Here is a 19,118-nt window from a genome sequence, read left to right as displayed (position 1 = left end):
GTACCGGGGGGGGGGGGGGGTTATGTGTAAAAAATTGTTAGTCGACTGGGATGGATCTTTCCTATCCTGACCTACCACTAGACCACCAGAGGGGGGACAGGGCAGGGCGGTGGGACAGGATGCTGAGCCTGACAGGGAGAGGGGCTGGCTGCATAGCCTGGTAGGACAGGGAGGGGAAAGAGGGCTTGGGGCAGAGCCTGGCAGGGAGGGGGGACCGAGTGCAGAGCCTGGCAGGAAGGGGGGACAGGGTGCAGAGCCTGGCAGTGAGAGGGGCTGGCTGCATAGCCTGGCAAGGAGTGTGGGGAGAGGTTGTAACCCTATACTTCTACTAAGACTAAGGGGTCCTTTTATTAAGGTGCGCATTTAGAGTGTGCTAATCTTTAGCGGGTGCTAAATCGGTTAGTGTATCCTAATAAAAGGACCCCTAAGTATCTTAATAAAAATTTGGCTTGTATTTTCTTTCAGAAAAATACTACCTCCTCATGTTACATACTGATACACAGATGTCGAAGCAGAAAAGACTAGCATATAAAATTCCTTTTAAATTGGAAGTAGTAAAACTAAACTAAACTAAACCTTAAAGCTTATATACCACATCTTCTCTATAACAGTAGAGCTCGGCATGGTTTACAAGAAATTAGAAAGGTGGAAACAGCAGCAGAGAGACATGGGCCACTTCCAACTGAAAAAATGATGAGAATGGAGGAAACAGGAGGATCAGCTGCAAAAAGTAGATAAAAGAAAGCACACTTTACGTGGGCATGCTGCATAGTGGCCACAGTTAGATGTGGATATGAAAGAATGGATCACATGTCACAGAAATAATGGCTTCTCAGTTTCTACGCATTGCTGTAGAGAGAGGCATTCAGTATTTTACTGGATCACCATTGTGGTGCTACAGATTTATGAGGCGATGTGGCCTTGTTATGCACACCAAAACTAGAATTGCGCAAAAAATATCTTTTCATAAATTTGTAATTGATATAAGGAAGAAAAATGATTTTGAAATTGGCCAGATTGGATAAAGTCCCACTACTAACCTTTGATGTGCCATTTAATAAGACTGTTGATCTTAAAGGGGGGCCGCAATCCAGTTAGGTTTTCAGGATTTCCCCAATGAATATGCATGAGATCTATTTGCATGCACTGCTTTCATTGTATGCTAATAGATCTCATGCATATTCATTGGGAACATCCTGAAAACCCGACTGGATTGCAGCCCTTGAGGAGGGACTTTGACATCCCTGCATTACACGGTTGTGTTGCCCTGCTGTGCTGATGGCCACCGATGTTAACTTTCAAAAGAAAAAGCTTTGTAAAAGAAGTGATTCCACGAGGAGTTCTCCATGTTCGTGAGAAAGGATGGATAGACAAAAATTGAGGGCTTCTGAAAAAACCTGCTTTATTAGTGCTTGACCAGTTTAGAGCACATATTAGCAAAACTACAAACAAAAAAACAACAACACTTTAAAGAAGTGAAGACTCATTTAGCTGTAATTCCTGGGGTTCTTACTAGCCAGTTGCAACATCTCGATGTTTCTATCAACAAACCATTTAAAGTCTTTATGTGAGAAGAGTGGATCAAATGGATGGCTGTTGGTAATCATGAAAGACATAAAAGTCTATGGCTGACAAGTCTTTCTGTGAAAGTCACTAGTCTTAATAATGGACCAATCGTTGTATAAAATGTCTTCTAAAGTGTCCCACAAACTTGAGTGATAGTAGGCCTCTTCATTCGCCTCATCATGATTACCCATAAAAACATAAGCATTGCCTCTGCCGAGTCAGACCATAGGTCCATCATGCCCAGCAGTCCCCTCCCGCGGCTGCCCCCCAGAACACTTTAGAAGGCCTTTCATATAACGATTGGTCCATTATTAAGACTAGTGACTTTCACAGAAAGACTTGTCAGCCATAGACTTTTATGTCTTTTTATTATTTGTATTAATAAAGTAACTGTTGGGTTGATCCAGGACATCTCATTTGCCTCTTTTTGCTTGTTTGCATTGTTGTACTGTGAGACAAATTTCTTCTTTCTTCTTCTGTTTTGGGTAATCATGACAAATGAAGAAGCCCACTACAAGACAAATGAAGAGGCCCACTATCACTCAAGTTTGTGAATGGGTTAAAACATCATGGCACTCAGTGAAGGACGAAACCGTTGCACGGTCATTCAAAAAATGTGGCATTAGCAATGCCTTAGATGGAATTGAAGATAGTATCATATATGAAGATAGCGAAAAAAGTGATATTAGTGATTGTGATCAACTGAGCTTAAATTCTGACACTAGTGATGAGTTCTTGGGGTTTCCAGAAAACTAGAAGAGTGCATGAACCTTAAAGTCTTTCCTCATTTGTTAATGATAGCGATGATGGGTCTTAATACCGCTGTTGACTTTACATGGTTGAAATATTATTCTAAACTAAACTAAAACTTAACCTTATATACCGGGTCTTCAACCAAAGGAAGCTCGACGCGGTTAACAATAAATTAAAAAACTAAAGTAAATTGGAATACAAGAGTTAGTTTTCAAAATGTTTAGTGAATAAAAAAAGTTTTTAGAAGTTTACGGAAGAGTTGGAAGGAACTGAGACACCTCAAAATTAGGGGTAGTTCATTCCATAGTTGGGGAAATTTAAATGCCAGACAGCTGCTAAAATTCTTAACTCCTTGAATTCCTTTCCTAGAAAGAAGAGAAAGTTTAAATTGATGAATGCCCTTCGCATATGAAAATCTATAAACATTACATAGCAGAGGAACAAGAATGTTTTTTTTTCTTGGTTTTCCTCCTCTAAATCTAGGTGCGTCTTATGGAACGAAAAATACAATAAATTTGTTACAAATCTATGGCACCCCAAAGAAGAAGCCAAAAATTAGCGAATTCAGTTTTTGGTCAACTTTGGCATTGAGGCATTAGAAGAGCACTTAGCCTAGACTTTTGAAAAAGCTTATTAAGTACAAATAGTTGTACTTCTAGATTAAATTTCAGGCTGATGTTAGCAATACTCGGTGTACAGAAGGTCCTTGACGTTGCCCAATTGTTTCGTATGACACAAAAATTTTAGGGCCTCTACTTCGGCACCTCTTACTACATGAATTTCATGTTTTCAAGTTTGAAATTTTGCAGGGCTTAGTTTTTCAAGCCAGAGCCATCTATGTTCCAAGTTTCATTGAAATTGGAGATGGTAAGGTGGAGATCATTCAGAAAATTTGTACAGTTGGTGTGGAATGACCCTCCTTTGGTACCAATCTAGAGACACATAGAAAAGGTCAGTCAGTGGAGTCACCAGAACTTCCCTAATTTCCTTCAGCATCCTCATCCGGTCCCATCGCTTTGTCTATTTTTATTTTAGCTAGCTCCTCACGAACACAACCCTCTGAAAATCGATCAGGGTCTACCACTCCTCCCATCCCTATTCATGTTTGTATTCTTTGGTTCCGCTCCTGGTTCTTCAGCCATGAATACAGAACAAAAATATTTGTTAAGCAATTTAGCCTTTTCTTTGCCAGCTTCTACATATTTTTCCCCTTCACCTTTGAGTCTCACAATGCCACTTTTGCACTTCTTCCTATCACTAATATATCTAAAACATGTCTTGTCTCCCCGTTTTACTGTGTCAGCTATTTTTTTTTCCATTTGCATCTTTGCTTTCCTGACTACATGACCAGCCTCTCATCTTTTCCAGATATTTTTGCCTGTCTTCCTCTTTCAACAATCTTTTGTAGTTTATGAAAGCTATTCCTTACCTTTTCATCTACCACTTTTGAGAACCTGAATCACAGTTACCGGATGCTAGTGTCCACCTTGGGGATTAGCGCCCAAGTAAAGGATCTGGGTATCATCGTAGACAATACAATGAAACTTTCCACCCAATGTGTGGTGGTGGCCAAAAGAGCAAACAGGATGCTAGGGATGGTTAACAAGACTAAGAATGTTATAATGCCTCTGTATCGTGCCATGGTGCAACATCATCTGGAGTACTGCATTCAATTCTGGTCTCCTTATCTTAAAGATATAGTGGCACTAGAAAAGGTTCAAAGAAGAGTGATCAGGATGGTAAAGGGGATGGAATGCCTCTTGTATGAGAAAAGACTAAAACTGTTAGGGCTCTTCAGCTTGAAAAAGAGACGGCTGAGGGGAGATATGATTGAAGTCTACAAAATCCTGAGTGGAGTAGAATGGGTACAAGTGGATCGATTTTTTTCACTCTGTCAAAAATTACAAAGACTAGGGGACACTCAATGAAGTTACAGGGAAATACTTTTAAAATCAATAGGAGGACAATTTTTTCACTCAGAATAGTTAAGCTCTGGAACGCGTTGCCAGAGGATATGGTAAGAGCGGATAGCGTAGCTGGTTTTAAGAAAGATTTGGACAAGTTATTGGAGGAAAAGTCCATGTCTGTTATTGAGAAAGACATGGGGGAAGCCACTGCTTGCCCTGGATCGGTAGCATGGAATATTGCTGTTCCTTGGGTTTTCGGCCAAGTACTAGTGACCTTGATTGGCCACCGTGAGAACGGGCTATTGATGGACCTTTGGTCTGACCCAATAAGGCAGGCTATTCTTATGTTCTTCTTTTTCTCTTACTTACTTGCCTCACAAAAAGGTTTGTCGCTCTTACAATTACTCCTTTCATTTTTGTCCACTGTATTTCTATTCCTTCCAGACAGTGGCGTACCTAGCATATGTAACACCCGGGGCCCATCATTTTTGGCACCCCCCCCCATCTGTACGAAAAACATGATTTTTAGTAACAAGCCACACGTCACACATGAGTACCTAGGAAAAGGCAGCATCTTACATATTGCAGTGAGCAGTACATCAATACACCCATTGTAAAACTAAACAAGCCAGACCAGCACAGATCAATCCTACACCGTCAATCCTAACAGAAAACCATGTCTTTCGAACACACAGAACACAGAAAACACCTTCGCCTAGCATGGAATATGTCATCACAAACTAACCCCTCCCCTTTTACAAAACTAGTGTGGATTTTAGCCACAGTGGTAACAGCTCTGACGCTCATAGAATTCTGAGCATCAGAGCTGCTACCACCACGGCTGGCGCTTAAAACGCTCCACAGTTTTGTAAAAGGGGGGATAAAATAGAAATACATAGCTTCAACGCTCTAGCTCAGGGGTGCCCAAACTTTTTGGGCTTGCGAGCTACTTTAAAATGACCAAGTCAAAATGATCTACCAACAATAAAATTAAAAAACACAAAGCACACTATACGCATTTTATTCTTGACCATTGTCTGTAATCTTAAAATTCAATAAAAATTTTGAACAAAAAAAAAAAGAAAATGTTAATTATCTAATCTAATCTAATCCTTAGGTTTGTATACCGCATCATCTCCATTGGAAACAGGCCGGTGCCGAATTCGCCCTGCTTCGTTTCCCGCGGGCCGACCAACTCTGGCTGTCCGATGTCAATTCTAACATCGGAGAGGACGTTCCGGGCCAGCCAGGCAGCGATTGGCTGGCCCAGAACGTCCTCTCAGACGTCAGAATTGACGTCGGACGTCTATAGTTGGTTGGCCCGCAGGAAACGCAGCAGGGCGAATTCGGAGGGAGGGAGAACTGGCGCGGCTTCTTTCTGATGACGGCAATGGCCAGCTGTGCACCCCCTTGGGCCCGTGCACCCGGGGCAGACCGCTCCCCCTAGGTACGCCACTGGGCACATCACACATTAGTAAAAGGGTCAAGTATTTTCAAAAATAAGAATGTTTATAACATTCTGGCAATTAAATGGATGCTAGAACTTTTGTGTTTGAAAAATTCCCCACCCAGGAGAATATGTAAAAAAAAAAATATCACAATATTGTAGTTAATTCATAAATACATGCAATAGAAACCATGCCCTGTTTTGAATACCAAGCCTAGGTAAGAAAAAGGCCACAACAGGCCTGTTTCATTTCTGGAAAGTCTGGAAGACTTAGCAGGAAAGGACCTACAGGTAAACGTTTTGCAATGCCCCACATTATCTCTATCCCATACAATACACATAATCAAAGGTGTGATTCAAGCTGTAAATACGTACCCTACCAGGAAACTCAATGAAATCCCTAAAAAATATACCGATTCTGTAGACCAATCTGCCCGCATGTGTCTGCAATGACCAGTACTGACGGACCCCCGAAAAACGAGACCGAAAAAAGGAAGAAATGCATCCTCCAAGAGTAACAGAGAACTGTGGTACTCATGGTGCCACTCACGAGATGTCCCCCCCCAAAAAAAAAACTATGGGGGTATTTTTTTCCTTTACTGTAAACTGTTTCCCCCAATGTGGTCAAACGGCAGGACCCCCCCGTTCCCAAGCTGTGTAGATTTTCAAACCTAACCAAAAGGCACAGAATTGTCAGCATGTCATGGCTCAGAGATTACCCAGCTAAGTCAATAATTTGGGTACTAAGAAGCTCTCCGCCTCCAAATCAACCTGCTAATGCCAGCTGCTTAGGCACTGTATGGCAGCGGCGTCCTGTCAGCATGTTCCAGCAGCACACTGCAGATGGCGTCGGGAAAGCAGCAGCAGCAGCGAGATCGAGCAGGCCCAGAACGTCCTCTTCGACGTCAGAATTGACGTCGGACGGCTATAGTTGGTCGGCCCGCAGGAAACGAAGCAGGGCGAATTCGGAGGGAGGGAGAACTGGCGCCGGCTTCTTTCTGATGACGGCAATGGCAGGCCAGCTGTGCACCCCCTGAGGCCCGTGCACCCGGAGTCTAGAATCTTTGCTTTTGATTGAGCCCTCCCTATACCCATCTTAATATTAAACCGTACCATGCAGTGATCACTGGATGCCAGATGATCACCCACTGTAACATCAGAAACACTTTCCCTGTTTGTAAGCACTAAGGGCTAGATTCACTAAGCAAACCGATCATGTACCGATCGGTTTGCAAGCCCTTTAAAACCAGATTTACCTCCTGCACTATTCACTAACGCCTGTAGAGATCTGATCCCGATTGTCCCATGCAAATTAGTAAACCCCCATGCAAAATAGCCAAGCGATTGATTCACTAACAATTGCTTGGCTATTTTGAGTTGGGTTTTACTATTGGCAAACCCGACTGCTGCAGACCTGTCGGTAACTGAGTTACCGTCAGGTCTGCAGGCTTTTTGACAGGCATGCCTGTCTTTTTTATTCATTTTTTCCATGGCACAGATATTTTGCTTATTCTAGGACAAGCAGGCAGCATGTGTCTCAACATGTGGGTGACGTCATCTATGGAGCCCCCTAGCGGACTTTTTCGCAAGCAGACTTGCTTGAAGATCTTCAAGCTTGTGATTGGCTCGCGCATGCCCCTCCCGCCCGACTTAGGGCATGCGTCCCCTCAACGTGGCCTCAATTCTATGTTTTCCACGGAGCCAAAAGCACTGATCCCTTGCTTCGCGCGATCTTGTCCCTCTTGCACCGCGGCTTTTTATTTTCTTTCGGTTAAGTCGCTGTGCTCACATTTTTATTTTCTTATATTTTTCACATTCGGGTATTTTGACTGGGTTCCCCGGTTTTGGTTTGGCCGCCTGGCCTCGCAGGTCCGCGGCCGTCTCTTCTCTTATGTCCCGGTCTCGTTCCAGGTTTAAAAACTGCAATTGGTGCAACTGGGTTATCTCTATCACCGACCCTCATCGCTGGTGTGTAGAGTGCCTGGGTGCGGAGCACCGCACTGAATTGTGCCCTCGTTGTGCGACTTTGCAACTGCGGGCTCTTCATCGAAGGGTGGCCAAGATGCTCCAACTTTTTGGCCCCGAGCTCGGCCTCGATGCCCTTGTTGGGTACCCCGGCCTCAAAGTTGGCCTCGAAGGCCCCGGCCTCGGCTCCTTCCTGCTACTCCGGCTTCGGGTAAGTCTCCTCTTGCCTCCTCAGGTGTGCCGACAAAGAAGCCTACCTCTGAGTCTCATGTCGGCGTCTTCGAGACATCATTCTAAGCATGCCTCCTCACGTAGGGAATACTCTTCCTCGAGGTCACCCCCGAAGAAGCGTACTGCTGCACCTACGAGCCAACAGCCCTTGGTCTCGGTGGTTATGTTCCATGACATGCTTAAGGCTATACTTACCACGTAGCTTTCCTCTGTTGTGAGCCAACTTCTCCCAACCTCGACGCCTCTTACCTCGGTCTCGACCCAGCCTCGGTCTGACCAGCCTGAGCGTCCTTCTCTCGTGTCTCGGGGCCATGCCTGCAAGACTCATCGTGTTTCCTCGAGCGACTCATCCTCCCCCGACTCCCCGGTGACTTTTCGTGAGTCCAGGGCGGGGGTTGCTTTTTGCCCGCTACTTTGTCGAGGCTTGCCCCTCATAAAAAGTTCTGGCCTTCTCCGCCCCTTCGAGGCAGATCTCCGACCGCAAAACCTTCCAGGCACACGCTTATCCTCGAGTTGGACTCCAGTGTGTGTTCCCTATCGAGGCAGATGTCTGCCTCTATGGGATCTTCTTCGAAACTGGTGGAGGACTTTTCCTTTGCCCCGTCTTCTCCGAGGCTCAAACAGCTAATTCCTCGGTCTCCAGGGTCCTCCCCAGTCCATCTTGCACAGGGCTGTTCCTCCACGCCCCCCCGATACTTTAGTCAAGCCTCTTCCATCTTCCATTCGCGGGATTCTGAGGCCCCGGCTCACTATTCGAGGGAAATCTCTCCCTCCTTCTCGGCTGCCCTCAGATCTCGCTCGGGGTCTCCTCCGGAGGATAAGTCTTCTTCTCGACACTCCTCCTTTACTCGTTTCATCTCTGACATGGGTAGGGCCTTGAACCTGGATCTTCAGTCTGAGTCCCATTATATCCAGAAATTTCTTGTAGAAATGGGGGTTGATCATCAGCCCCGTGAGGCACCTCGCTTGCCATTGCACCAGGTTCTCCGGCAAACATTTCTTCGGAACCTGGACACCCCCCATGCGGTCACTGCCATTCCCTCCAAGTTGGAATCCTGCTACCGGACCATCCCGGTTAAGGGGTTTGAGAGTTCTCAGCTCTCTCACCAGTCCTTGGTGGTTGAATCTTCCATGAAGAAGTCCAACCCCTCGAAGGTTTACGCTGCCGTCCCTCCAGGACGGGAGGGCCGTACAATGGACAAATTTGGTCGCCGTCTATCAAAATTCGATAATGGCGAACTGTGTCCTCAACTATAACTTTATCTTCACGTCCTACCTCCGGTTCTGTGTAGAAGCCCTCCACTCGTTCCAGGAGGATGTCCCGGAGTCTCGGTGGTAAGAGTTTCATCTCCTTGAGGAGACTCTCTCCCAACTCCGCCTCTATATGTTTCAAGCCTTTGAGTTGTCCTCGAGGGTCACGGTGTTTGTGATGGCCATGCGTCGCCTCGCTTGGCTCTGGATTGTCGACATGGATCCAAATCTCCAGGATCGTTTGGCCAATCTCCCTTGCGTGGTTAATGAGCTGTTCGATGATTCCATCGAGGCTTCCACTAAGCGCTTCTCGGAGCACGAACGGTCCTTGGCGTCTCTGGTGAGACTTAAGCTGAAGACCCCTCCGGCTCAGCAATACAAAATTCCTCTCCAGAGGTACCCGCAGAAATCTACTCCTGCGTTCTCTCGGCCTCCTTCGAAGCGGCCCCAACAGCAGCAGCAGCGACAAGCTAAGGCCCAGGCAAAGCCTGGGCTGTCTTTTTGACAATTCCAGTCTGAGCCTTCGGGCTCCCTTCCTCCTGGATCCCTCCCCATCAGGGGTTGTCTATCATTTCTACAACCAGTGGGAAAGTCTTACCACCGACAGTTGGGTGCTTTCCATCATCCGGGAAGGGCACTCCCTTCACTTCAGTCACGTACCCCCGGACTTTCCTCCAAGAGAGTTTCCTCCTGCCCGGTCTCAGCTGCCTCTCCTTCTGCAGGAAGCTCAGGCCCTTCGAGCAGTCGAGGAGGTTCCTCCGGAACAGTGGAATTCCGGATTTTACTCCCGGTACTTCCTGGTACCCAAGAAGAGGGGGGATCTGTGTCCGATCCTGGACCTCCGTGCTCTGAACAAATTTCTGGTCAAGGAATGGTTCCGGATGCTCACCCTTTCCACCGTGTACCCCCTCTTAGACGAGGGGGACTGGCTGTGCTCACTGGACCTCAAGGAGGCGTACATGCACATTCTGATACACCCTGCCTCTCGCCGGAATCTGAGATTCCGGGTGGGGGATGTCCACCTCCAATATCGTGTCCTTCCCTTCGGCCTGGCGGCCTCTCCGAGTATTTTCACAAAATGTCTCGTTGTGGTAGCTGCGGCCCTGCGTCTTCGAGTCCTACAAGTGTTTCCCTACCTCGATGACTGATTGATCAAGGCGTCCTCTCGCCTTGAAGTTCTGCGAGCGACAAATCAGACCATCTCGCTACTGCAGAGTCTCGGCTTCGAGGTGAACTTATCCAAGTCCCACCTCTGTCCGTCTCAGTCTCTGGAATTCATCGGAGTGGTCTTGGACACGGTTTGTCTCCGCACCTTCTTGCCTCAGCATCATCGAGATGCCCTTGTTCGCTTATGCCGGCAGGTGACCCATCTGTCTTCGGCCCCAGCTCGGCTCTTCATGGTCCTCCTTAGTCACATGGCATCTACGGTTCACATGACTCCTTTTGCCAGACTTCACCTCTGTATTCCACAATGGACTCTTGTGTCTCGGTGGAACCAGGATCGAGACCCGGTCTCTCGACTCGTTGTCGTGACTCCTTTGTTGAAGAAGTCTCTCCGTTGGTGGATGCTCTCTTCCAGTCTTTTCAGAGGTTTTCTGTTTCATGCTCCCCCTCTGTAGAAGGAGAGGTTTTCTGTTTCATGCTCCCCCTCTGTAGAAGGTCCTCACGACGGACTCGTCGACCTATGCTTGGGGGGCTCATCTGGACGGTCTTCGCACTCGGGGTCTTTGGTCCAGTACTGACCGTCTTTGTCACATCAATCTGCTGGAGCTTCAAGCGATTTTCCTTGCCCTGAATGCTTTTTGTCACCTGCTTCGCGACCGAGTGGTGCTGATCCGCACGGACAACCAGGTCACCATGTATTATATCAACAAACAAGGGGGCACGGGGTCCCTTTCCCTGTGCCAGGAGGCGATGCGGCTCTGGGATTGGGCCAAACGCCGCAACAATTTCCTTCGGGCGGTCTACATTCAGGGCCAGCACAATTGTCTGGCAGACCGTTTGAGTCGTCTTCTGCAGCTTCACGAGTGGTCCTTCCATTCCGTGACCCTGCGTCAGGTGTTTGCTCGTTAGGGGACTCCGGACGTCGATCTGTTCGCATCACTCCTCAATCACAAGTTGCCCCGCTTCTGCTCCAGGGTTTACACCCAGGCTTGAGGCGGATGCTTTTCTACTGGACTAGACAAACCTGTTTCTGTATGCGTTCCCTCCATTCCTTCTGATTCTGAAGACTCTCGTCAGGCTCAAGTCCACAAGTGCCACCATGATTCTGATAGCTCCTCGGTGGCCCCGACAGCCGTGGTTTTGCCTTCTGTTGCAACTCAGTTCCAGGGAGCCTCTTCTTCTGCCTGTTTTTCCTTCTCTGCTTAAGCAGAGTCGAGGTTCTCTGCTTCATCTCAACCTTCAGTCTGTGCACTTGACATCTTGGTTCCTCGAGACTTAATGCCCTTGTTCCAGTTCTCATAGCCTGTGCTGGACATCGTGGAGGCGTCTCGGAAGGAGTCCACTCGCCAATGTTACCATCAGAAGTGGACCAGCTTTTCTTCCTGGTGTGCTTCTCGATAGCAGGAACCGCTGTCCGCCTCCTTATCTGTTGTCCTGGACTATCTGTTGCACTTGTCTGGCGCTAGACTCAAGTCCTCTTCGGTTCGTGTCCACCTTAGTGCCACTGTTGCTTTTCATCAGCCGATTGACGGGAAACCTATCTCTGTTCATCCTGTGGTTTCCCGCTTCATGAAAGGCCTTTTCCATGTTCACCGGCCCCTTAAACCTCCTCCTGTGGTTTGGAATCTTAACGTGGTTCTTGCTGGCTTGATGAAACTCCCGTTCGAGCCGCTAGCGCGGGCTCACTTGAAGTTTCTTACTTGGAAGGTTGTGTTTCTTATTGCTCTCACTTCTGCCCGACGGGTCAGTGAGCTTCAAGCCTTGGTAGCAGACCCGCCTTTCACTGTCTTCCATCATGATAAGGTGGTTCTCCGTACCCATCCTAAGTTCTTGCCTAAGGTTGTTTCTGAGTTTCACATTAACCAATCCATTGTTCTTCCTGTGTTTTTTTCAATGCCCCATTCTCACCCTGGAGAAGTGGCTCTGCATTCTCTTGACTGTAAGTGTGCGCTGACCTTCTACTTGAAGCGCACTGCTCCTCATCGTTCTGCTCCCCAACTCTTTGTCTCCTTTGATCCTAATCGCTTGGGTCGTTCTGTTTCTTAGCGGACCATTTCTAACTGGTTGGCCACTTGTATTTCTTTCTGTTACGCTCAGGCTGGTCTCTCCCTGCCGGGTCGAGTCACAGGCCACAAGATCCGAGCGATGGCAGCGTCTGTTGCTTTCCTCTGCTCTACTCCACTTGAGGAAATCTGTACAGCTGCCACTTGGTCCTCGGTTCATACGTTTACCTTACATTACATTACATTACGGATTTCTATTCCGCCTATACCTTGCAGTTCAAGGCGGATTACAAAAGATTTGACTGGACATTTTCCAGTGAAGATACAATTTTTTTTTTTTCCAACAGAGGAGATATAGTTGGAAAGATTCCGAGGGGATTTACAAGTTGGATAGCAAATTGACAGTGCAGAACTGTGTGATATAAACAAATAGATTACATTTAGAGTAGGTAAGATTACAGTACATTTCAGAGATCTGTTTACTTGGTAGGTGATTTGGGGAGGATTTTATAGGGGAGAATTATCTGGAGGTAGGTGAAGAGGGGTTAAGATATTTGGATGAATTTTTTGAAAAGCAGGGTTTTGATTTCTCCCACTACTGTCTGGATACTTTCTCCAGGCGTGACGGCCATTTCGGCCAGTCCGTCCTGCAAAATCTGTTATAAATTGCCAACTCTCCCTCCATCCCATTCTGGTTAGCTTGGAGGTCTCCCACATGTTGAGAATATACTGCCTGTTTGTCTTGGGATAAAGCACAGGTACTTACCGTAACAGGTGTTATCCAGGAACAGCAGGCAGATATTCTCGCAACCCACCCACCTCCCCGTGGTTGGCTTCTTTGCTAGCTATCTGAACTGAGGCCACGCTGAGAAGACGCATGCCCTAGGTCGGGCGGGAGGGGCACACGCGCATGCGCGGGCCAATCACAAGCTTGAAGGTCTTCAAGCAAGTCTGCTTGTGAAAACGTCCGCTAGGGGGCTCCGTAGATGACGTCGCGCACATGTTGAGAATATCTGCCTGCTGTCCTTGGATAACACCTGTTACGGTAAGTAACTGTGCTGTATGGTACACACGCAAAATATCTATCCCATTAAGAAAATAAAATAATTTAAATAAATAAAGACAGGCAGGCCTGTCGAAAAATATATACCCCCTCACAAAAACGCACCCCCCCCCCCCACAAGCACGGGCACCCCCGACTGGCACGGCACTCGCCCTACCTCCCCGCGACTGGCACCACACAGCCCACGGCCCTCTCAGGACGGCTCTGGGGCCCCCCCGACCGGCATGGCCCACCCCTGGGCACCAAAAATTGGGAGCAGGAGGGGTGCTCAGTCCCTTCTGCTCCTAGGCCTCCCACCCTCTGGCCCACTCCTGATCGTCCCAGGCAGTCAGGCCCAGTCCACCACCCACCCCGGTACCTTTTTAATAGTTGAGAGCAGGAGGGGTGCCCTGTCCCTCCTGCTCCTTTTAGGCTCCGAACATCTTTGGGAGCAGGAGGGGTGCCCGGACCCTCCTGCTCCTGCGCACCGCCAAAATCTTCGGGAGCAGGAGGAAAGTCCTCCTGCTCCTACTCTTCGGCCACCTGCTGCCCAATCATCTGATGCACGGGGAGAGGCCTAAGGCCCTGATTGGCTGAGGTGCTTTTTCAGTCAATGAAAAGTGAGGAAGCTATGGCCGGATGCCTTAGTTTGGCCCTGGCTGGCTCACAAGCTCCTGTATGATGTTTCCTCCTTGACCTCTAGTTGGTTGAGTACTGCACTGGATAGCAACGCATCCTGGCCTGGTGATTCTTGTAGCTTCAGACTAGCCTTGGTGCCCATGGTATGTGGATCTTATTCGTTCTCCCCTCTTCATCGACACCTTCTCAGGGGCCAGTGCCCATGGAGATCCCATGGCACTTTGGTTTTATGGCATGGCTCTTAAGTGCTCAGCTTAGGGGGAAATGTGGTTTTTCAGATATAATTATCTCAATTTTTATTCAGCACTCGCTGAAACCCTCTACTATGGCATCTTATACCAAAGCCTGGAAGGTTTTTCAACAGTGGTGTGTTAAGAATCACGTGGTGCCTGAAAGTGGCTCCCTTTTCAGTGGTCCTGGTTTTTCTTCAGGCAGGTCTAGAAACAGGTGTAGCAGTGGCCTCTCTTACAGTTCATGTTTCAGGCATTTCATGTTTTACAGTGCACAGAGGCACTAGTTTGCTTTCTGCTTATCCCACTGTGTCCAGGTTTCGCTTTGTTTGCGACCTCTCTTGCTCTTTCTTTTCCTTTCATGGAATCTTAACATCATTCTACAAGGGCCTTGGAGAGGCCCATTCAAGCCACTTAAAAATGCTTCTTTTCTGGATCTGACAGTCAAGACTATCTTTTTGGTCGCCATTGTCTTGGCATTGCGTTTTTTGGGGCTTCAGTCTCTTTTGTACAGGGTGTCCTTTATCCGTTTTCCAGACATGGGAGTTGTCTCCATACTTTACCTTCCTTCCTTTCTACTGAAACTGGTTTCTGCCTTCCATATCAAACAGGAAGTTCGTATGTCTGCTTTTCCTTCTGCAGGCTCGGTGCGAAAAGATTGGATCTTGCGTAAGTTGGGTGACAGGGAGTCTTGCTTCACTGTTTGGAGAGGGCTAATGTTTTTTGGCTGTCTGATCTCCTATTTATCCTGACTGCTGTGCTTCTGTGGTTGGCCAGCGGCCAAGTCTTAGATGCTCGATGGATTTGAATCTTCCATTTCAAACAGTCGCCGATTTTGCTTAACGCCCACTCAACTGGAAGTGTGGCTGCGTTGTGGGCGGAGTCTCACGGCTACTTGGTCCTCTCTTCATACTTTTATCCACTTTTTACCGAATGGATGTGGTGGCTAGTTCTGATGTTGCTTTTTGGGACCTCGGTGTTGAGGGCAGGCTCTTCTGTCCCTCCCTAGATGTTAACATTGCTTTGGTACTTCACCTTGCGTATGGAATCCAGAAGGGACATAACAGAATGAAAAATTAGGTTTATACCTTCGATAATCTTTCTATACGACCTGCCTTTCTGTGTACACTCAGTTGTTTAGAATAGCCTGCTTCTTTCTGCCTTGGTGATTCTCCTTACAGGCTTAAATGCTTTCCAGCAAGTTGAGAGATCCTGTGGGGAGTTTTCTTTGAGTATGCTTTACTGAAGGCCTTTCTTGGGGTGCTTCTTGCACACAGCAGGTTAGTTCTACATTGTTCCTCAATGTTTCTGAGTTGCCTTTGTGCCTGTTTATCGCTTGTTAATATTTTGCAGAGCAAACCAGTTCAAGAATTACTTATGTTGCTGGGGATATTCCCCTGTACCCCCTTGTCATTGATTTGTCCAGGTATGTTGCTTGGCTCTGGGACTTAACTGGATATGTTTGCTAGCTCTCAGGCTAAGTTTGTGGATTTCTGCAACTCCTAGATTGCAGGATTGAACACCTAGTTTATGGAATCCTGCAGGGACTAACAGAAAGAAGATTATCAAAGGTATAAGCCTAATCTTCCATGAGCTGTGACTGTCTCTGGGAAAACATGACTAAAGTCATGAATCCAAAATATTGAGAGTGGCCAGGTGTTTTTTTTTAAGTCAAAAGGATGAGGAATAGTTTGCTCTAACAGAATTCATTAAAACTTTATTTTTTGTTTTTGTTTGTTTATATTTTCCAAGAGATGGCCTCAAAGTTTTCCTTAAATTTCTTTGTTGAAAATTTTGATTTCATTGTAAAGTACTAAGAGATATGATATAGAAACTTAATACATGAAAGATATTGATGTATGAGAAATGAAGCTTTTTCCAGTGTAAAGGAAGCTATAGAACTTAAGATATGATATAAAAAAGCAATAAGGAAATAGACTGAAGAGCAATGTCAGGAAACCTCAGTATGTTTGTTCATTTTTTCCCCACTTCATCTCCTTGTAACTCTAGGCAAGACACTTAACTCTTTTTGATCACTTGTGAGGCCTCACTTTTCCTTTTCTTTCAAAGTGGCTGACTGTCTAGCAATAGTGTGATAAGCAATAGAGCTATGTGCTAACATTTATTACTATATAATTTCTATAGCACTGAAAGGCATATTTACCTCCATATATATGTGTATGTTTTTTTAATAGTATAACAACCATGAAATCCGTTCTGGAAAACATATTGGTGTGTGCATCTCTGTTGCCAATAATAGGCTTTTTGTTGGCTCTATTCCCAAGAGTAAAACCAAGGAACAGATTGTTGAAGAATTTAGTAAAGTAACAGGTGAGTTAATATGAACTTAAGGCTTGAGAAAAGTGATTATTGATTAACTTGTTTTATATTTTTCAGCTAATGGAAATAAATGATGGATATTTATCTTGCTAAGGTCCCAGGGACTTTTCCAAACAGTGTACAACAATTGAGGAATGGGTGTCCCAATATGAAATTGATCACCATTGAAATTAAAATAAAAATGCACTTAAGATATTAATGAATCATTTCATTTTTTTATTGATAAGTGTAACTGATGAAAATATTCATTTAGTTCAAAATTTTACTTTAAGTAAATGACACACATTTGCTGTTATGTTGGTATTTTTAGTGTAAGAGCATCATAAGTTTTAAAAAGGCAAATGAAAAGTAGTACAGATGAGGAAAAATGCATGAGTATCTGAATGCAAACTGCTTAGACAACCTCCATTGAAAGGCGGTATTTAAATAACTAATAATACTTTACTAGTTTTACTGTAAAGGAAATAATATATTGTCGCTTTTACTTTGCAGTACCTTGTGTTGGATATTTTAACATTCTAGAAATATTAAAAGCAGCCATGTCAAATTTACTTGGTGCCCTTTAGAATTCTATTCTTTTCTAGTGCAACAAACAACATCATTATCCCAGGACAAGCAGGCAGCATATTCTTGACTGATGGGTGACGGCACCGACGGAGCCCCGGTACGGACAATTTTAGAGTGATTGCACTCTAAGAACTTGGAAAGTTCTGGTAGGCCGCACCGCGCATGCGCGAGTGCCTTCCCGCCCGACAGAGGCGCGCGGTCCCCGGTTTCTTAGTTTCCGCGGAGCTAAGAAGACGCGTTTTTCAACGGCTGTTGAAAATTTTTTCTACTTGCCTTCCCGCTCGCGTAAACTTTTATCCCAGGACAAGCAGGCATGATATTCTCACATGTGGGTGACGTCATCTACGGAGCCCCGGCGCGGACAGCTTTTCAAGCAAACTTGATTGAAGTTTCAAGTTTGCACACTGCACCACGCATGTGCATGCCTTCTCGCCCACTAGAGGGCGCATCCCACCTCGTGGTCCTCAGTTCAAATTTTTCCGCGGAGCAAGAAAGCCCTGTGGATCTGAGCTCCAGTGTTTTTGCCTTCTAGCTGCCGCGTTTAGTTTGTTTTCCCTTCGAATTAGTTCGCGGTGCTGTTTTTCTTTTCGGTTCCTTTCAAAAAAAAAAAGTCTTTCGTTTTTCCTCGGACTCCGGGGGCTCCCGGAATCCGTGGCCGCGGGACGTCGGTACGTTCCCGGCCTTCTTCTTTTTCTTCGTGGATGTCCCGTCCTGTTACGGGATTCAAAAAGTGCAGCCGGTGTGAAAGGTTGCTTTCCATCACCGACCCTCACCGGTGGTGCATTGTCTGTCTTGGGCCCGAACATCCGACAGACTCGTGTGATCGCTGTGCTACCTTCCAAAACAGGGCCCTCCGTCGCCGTAAGGCAAGAACGGCCGAATTGTTCGCCGTCGACGCACCTAAGGCCTCGACGTCGGCCTCGGCTTCGGCCCCGGCCTTGACCTCGGCCTTGGCGTCCTCGGGGGCCTCGGCCTCGCCTCGGCCCTCTTCCTCGAAGGCGTCGTCAGTGAAGCAAGCTTCGGGTAAGTCCTCTGTTCCATCCCCTTCAGCAAAGAAGCCATCCTCGAGTCAGGCCAAGGCGGGTGGGTCGACCCCGGCCCCGCATCGGACCTCGACTCCGCACACCCCGAGGGAATACTCGAAACCGAGGTCGCCCTCCAGGGAGTGTGCCCCGGACTCGGAACTCCCCACCTTCGTGGGGATTCCGGCCTTCCAGGATCTCCTCCGAGCTCTGATCTCATCGGAGCTGTCGGGAGCCCTGGAAGTGTTGCAGCGTGCTGCGGTTCCGGCGGCCTCGACCTCGGCCGGGGCGCCTTCGGTCTCGGAGACCCCGGCCTCGGCTCCCTCGGGAGCCCCGACCTCGGCGACCTCGGTCTCGGGTACGGTGGCCCCGTTCACCTCGGTCTCGGCCCCGCCCCGGACCTCGACCTCGGGGGAACCCCCTGAGCGGAGTGTAAGGCCCAAGGAAAAGTTGCGCAGAGTGCGCCGTCTTTCCTCCTCTTCCTCCGGGTCTTCCAGACACGCCTCGCCCTCGACGCGACCTCGGACGGGGCGTCGATCGAGGAAGTCTAAGCGACCCCGAGGCTCGCCTCGGCGCGACCGCTCCTCGTCGTTCGGGGGCGAGGCGCTGCAGGTGTCGGAGTTGCGCCTCGACAACCCGAGGCTCCTCCGCTCACCTCATGGGAAGTCTTCCCGGGCCGCCTCGCCGAGGAAACGGGAGAGTGTCCCACGAACCCCTGGGTCCTCACCCAAGGGCTCTGCGAGGAGGATAACTTCCCCTTCCCCCTCGAGGGCCCTCGAGAGGGGATCCTGGGATTCGGGATCGGTTAGGGATCCTCATTATTCCCATGAGGCCTCCCCCCTCTCCTCGGTGGGGCGGTCGAGAACCCCGTCTCCCCAGGCTAGGCCGTCCTCATTTTCATCCTTCGTTCAGGACATGGCCCAAGCCCTGGGGATTGACCTGATGGTAGGCTCTCGGTATTCCAAAGAATTTTTGGAGGAACAGGACCTCC

General features: G+C 47.6%; 1 protein-coding gene across 9 annotated transcripts in view; it reads left to right on the top strand.

Moving 5' to 3' along the window:
• The window catches only part of SYNCRIP (synaptotagmin binding cytoplasmic RNA interacting protein), a 232,325-nt gene that overhangs the window by 133,404 nt on the left and 79,803 nt on the right, over positions 1–19,118 (top strand). For all 9 annotated transcript variants that reach the window (XM_033937368.1, XM_033937366.1, XM_033937364.1 and 6 more), the window contains one exon: positions 16,394–16,529. In XM_033937368.1, the coding sequence (XP_033793259.1) occupies positions 16,394–16,529 (136 nt within the window). The remainder of the gene's footprint in view (positions 1–16,393; positions 16,530–19,118) is intronic.

This window comes from Geotrypetes seraphini, chromosome 3 (assembly GCF_902459505.1).
Source record: "Geotrypetes seraphini chromosome 3, aGeoSer1.1, whole genome shotgun sequence".
NCBI lineage: Eukaryota > Metazoa > Chordata > Amphibia > Gymnophiona > Dermophiidae > Geotrypetes > Geotrypetes seraphini.
Note: the sequence above shows the minus strand (reverse complement) of the source record. Positions and strands in the feature narration are given on the sequence as shown.